Below are 1,652 nucleotides of genomic sequence, written 5' to 3'. Positions count from 1 at the left end.
GTTTTAAGGCCGATACTGATAGGGGGCCGATTATATCGTGCATCCCTAATTTTTAGCATTATTAATTGAGCACAACATACCTTCAAATGTTATCAAACCAAAAGGCAGAAAAAAAGACATTGGATTTATGAAAAAAGAAGAAACAATAATTAGTTGTGGTTATTCGTTATTGTTTAGGGTACCTGCAAATGAGTGTTTCATGGTATGGTTTAATGCTGGCGCTGCGGTCCCTTCGAACAGGTCCAGGTTCAATGGTGGGCATTCCTGTGGCAGAGGTGGTGGTTGTCCATGTGGAGGAAATCCTCCTAAGAAGGCCAGGGTGGAGACTCCGCCTCAGACGCTGCACACAAACACAAACAATTACATTTAAAGATGCATTTAGAAATTTAACTATAATGCAAAATCCACAATTCAGTTTTATAAATAAAATTTGGAGAGTGTAGCTGAGCTGAATAGCCGGAAATTTAACTGTTTTTGTATTCTGATTAAAGGTCTCCCAGGAAAAATGTAAGAAGAAATAAATATCGACAATATCAACTAAATGGGATAAGTTAATGATGCCTAGAGTTTAAATAAAAAAGACTGAGAAGGTAAGAAGTTTGAAGTTATTTTGCCATTAAAACTATAGTTAAATATGATTCTAAAGTGAAATAATGCTTTATTTTCTTTAGTCCAACTGTTTTTAACATTCCTTTTCTGTTTCTGCATTTTTTTTATTTTTTTTATTTAATTAATTTTTTTTTTTTCCTACTTGCTTTGATTCTGTTTTATTTTCCTATATTTTAATCATGTAAAGCTTTTTGCATTGTCTTTGTATTGAATTGTGCTATACAAATAAATTTGCCTATGATTCTAAAGTGAAATAATGCTAATAAGATAAAAGCACATTAGAAAAAAAAAAAGAAATCTAAATTTGATATGCCACTCTTTATTACTAAAGAAATAGTAACTACTGTATTTCTCATAGATTTATTCACTCTGATATAAGCCACCAGTCTGCTTCCTGTATTTTTCTTTGTACCACTGTCCCTATCTGCCTCGCTGCTTCCTGAGATTCCCAGAGGTGTATGTGCCCTCCATCTGTTTTTGCGCGTTGCTGCAGCAGTTTGGCGCAACAGCACTGACACTGCTGGCTCTATAGTTAGTCTTCTGCAGGGTGACCTAATAAAGATCACCTCTAAAATTCTGAATGGGTCCATTCACAGTATAAGAGAACATACTAGGCATAAACAAACAGACACACAGACGTACAAGGTGTCAGTTTATGTCACTCCAGGCTGCTTTGCAAGTGTTTATATTCTATACAAATAGCATGTATGCCACAACTGTAAACCGACCAAGTAATGGCTGTCTGCCTAAGCTGACAGGGTGGACAAGAACTGCATTAGTCAAGCAGCAGAAAGAAGCTCATGGTAACTCTGGAGGAGCTAAAGTTTGGCTATCAGCAGAACAAATCTGTTGATAAGAAAACTATTATTAGTCTTCACAAATCTTCCCAAACATCGAGGGAACCAGAAAGAAACCAGTTGTTGAAAGAGAGCTACATGAAGTCGCAGCTACAGTCTGCTACAAGAAGGGGTGGGTATTGCCAAAGAAGTCACGATTCGATTCGAATCACGATTCACAGGCCATGATGCGATTCTATCACGATG

The 1,652-nt window shown here is 36.6% G+C and overlaps 1 protein-coding gene across 1 annotated transcript in view; it reads right to left on the bottom strand.

Moving 5' to 3' along the window:
* The window catches only part of LOC107086008 (cGMP-inhibited 3',5'-cyclic phosphodiesterase A-like), a 161,110-nt gene that overhangs the window by 40,786 nt on the left and 118,672 nt on the right, over positions 1 to 1,652 (bottom strand). Inside the window, exon 3 of the mRNA XM_015376724.1 lies at positions 183 to 340. Coding sequence (XP_015232210.1) covers positions 183 to 340 — 158 coding nt within the window. The remainder of the gene's footprint in view (positions 1 to 182; positions 341 to 1,652) is intronic.

The sequence above is a fragment of the Cyprinodon variegatus genome, unplaced genomic scaffold (genome assembly GCF_000732505.1).
Source record: "Cyprinodon variegatus isolate N-32 unplaced genomic scaffold, C_variegatus-1.0 Scaffold140, whole genome shotgun sequence".
In the NCBI taxonomy this organism is placed as follows: Eukaryota; Metazoa; Chordata; class Actinopteri; order Cyprinodontiformes; family Cyprinodontidae; genus Cyprinodon; species Cyprinodon variegatus.
Note: the sequence above shows the minus strand (reverse complement) of the source record. Positions and strands in the feature narration are given on the sequence as shown.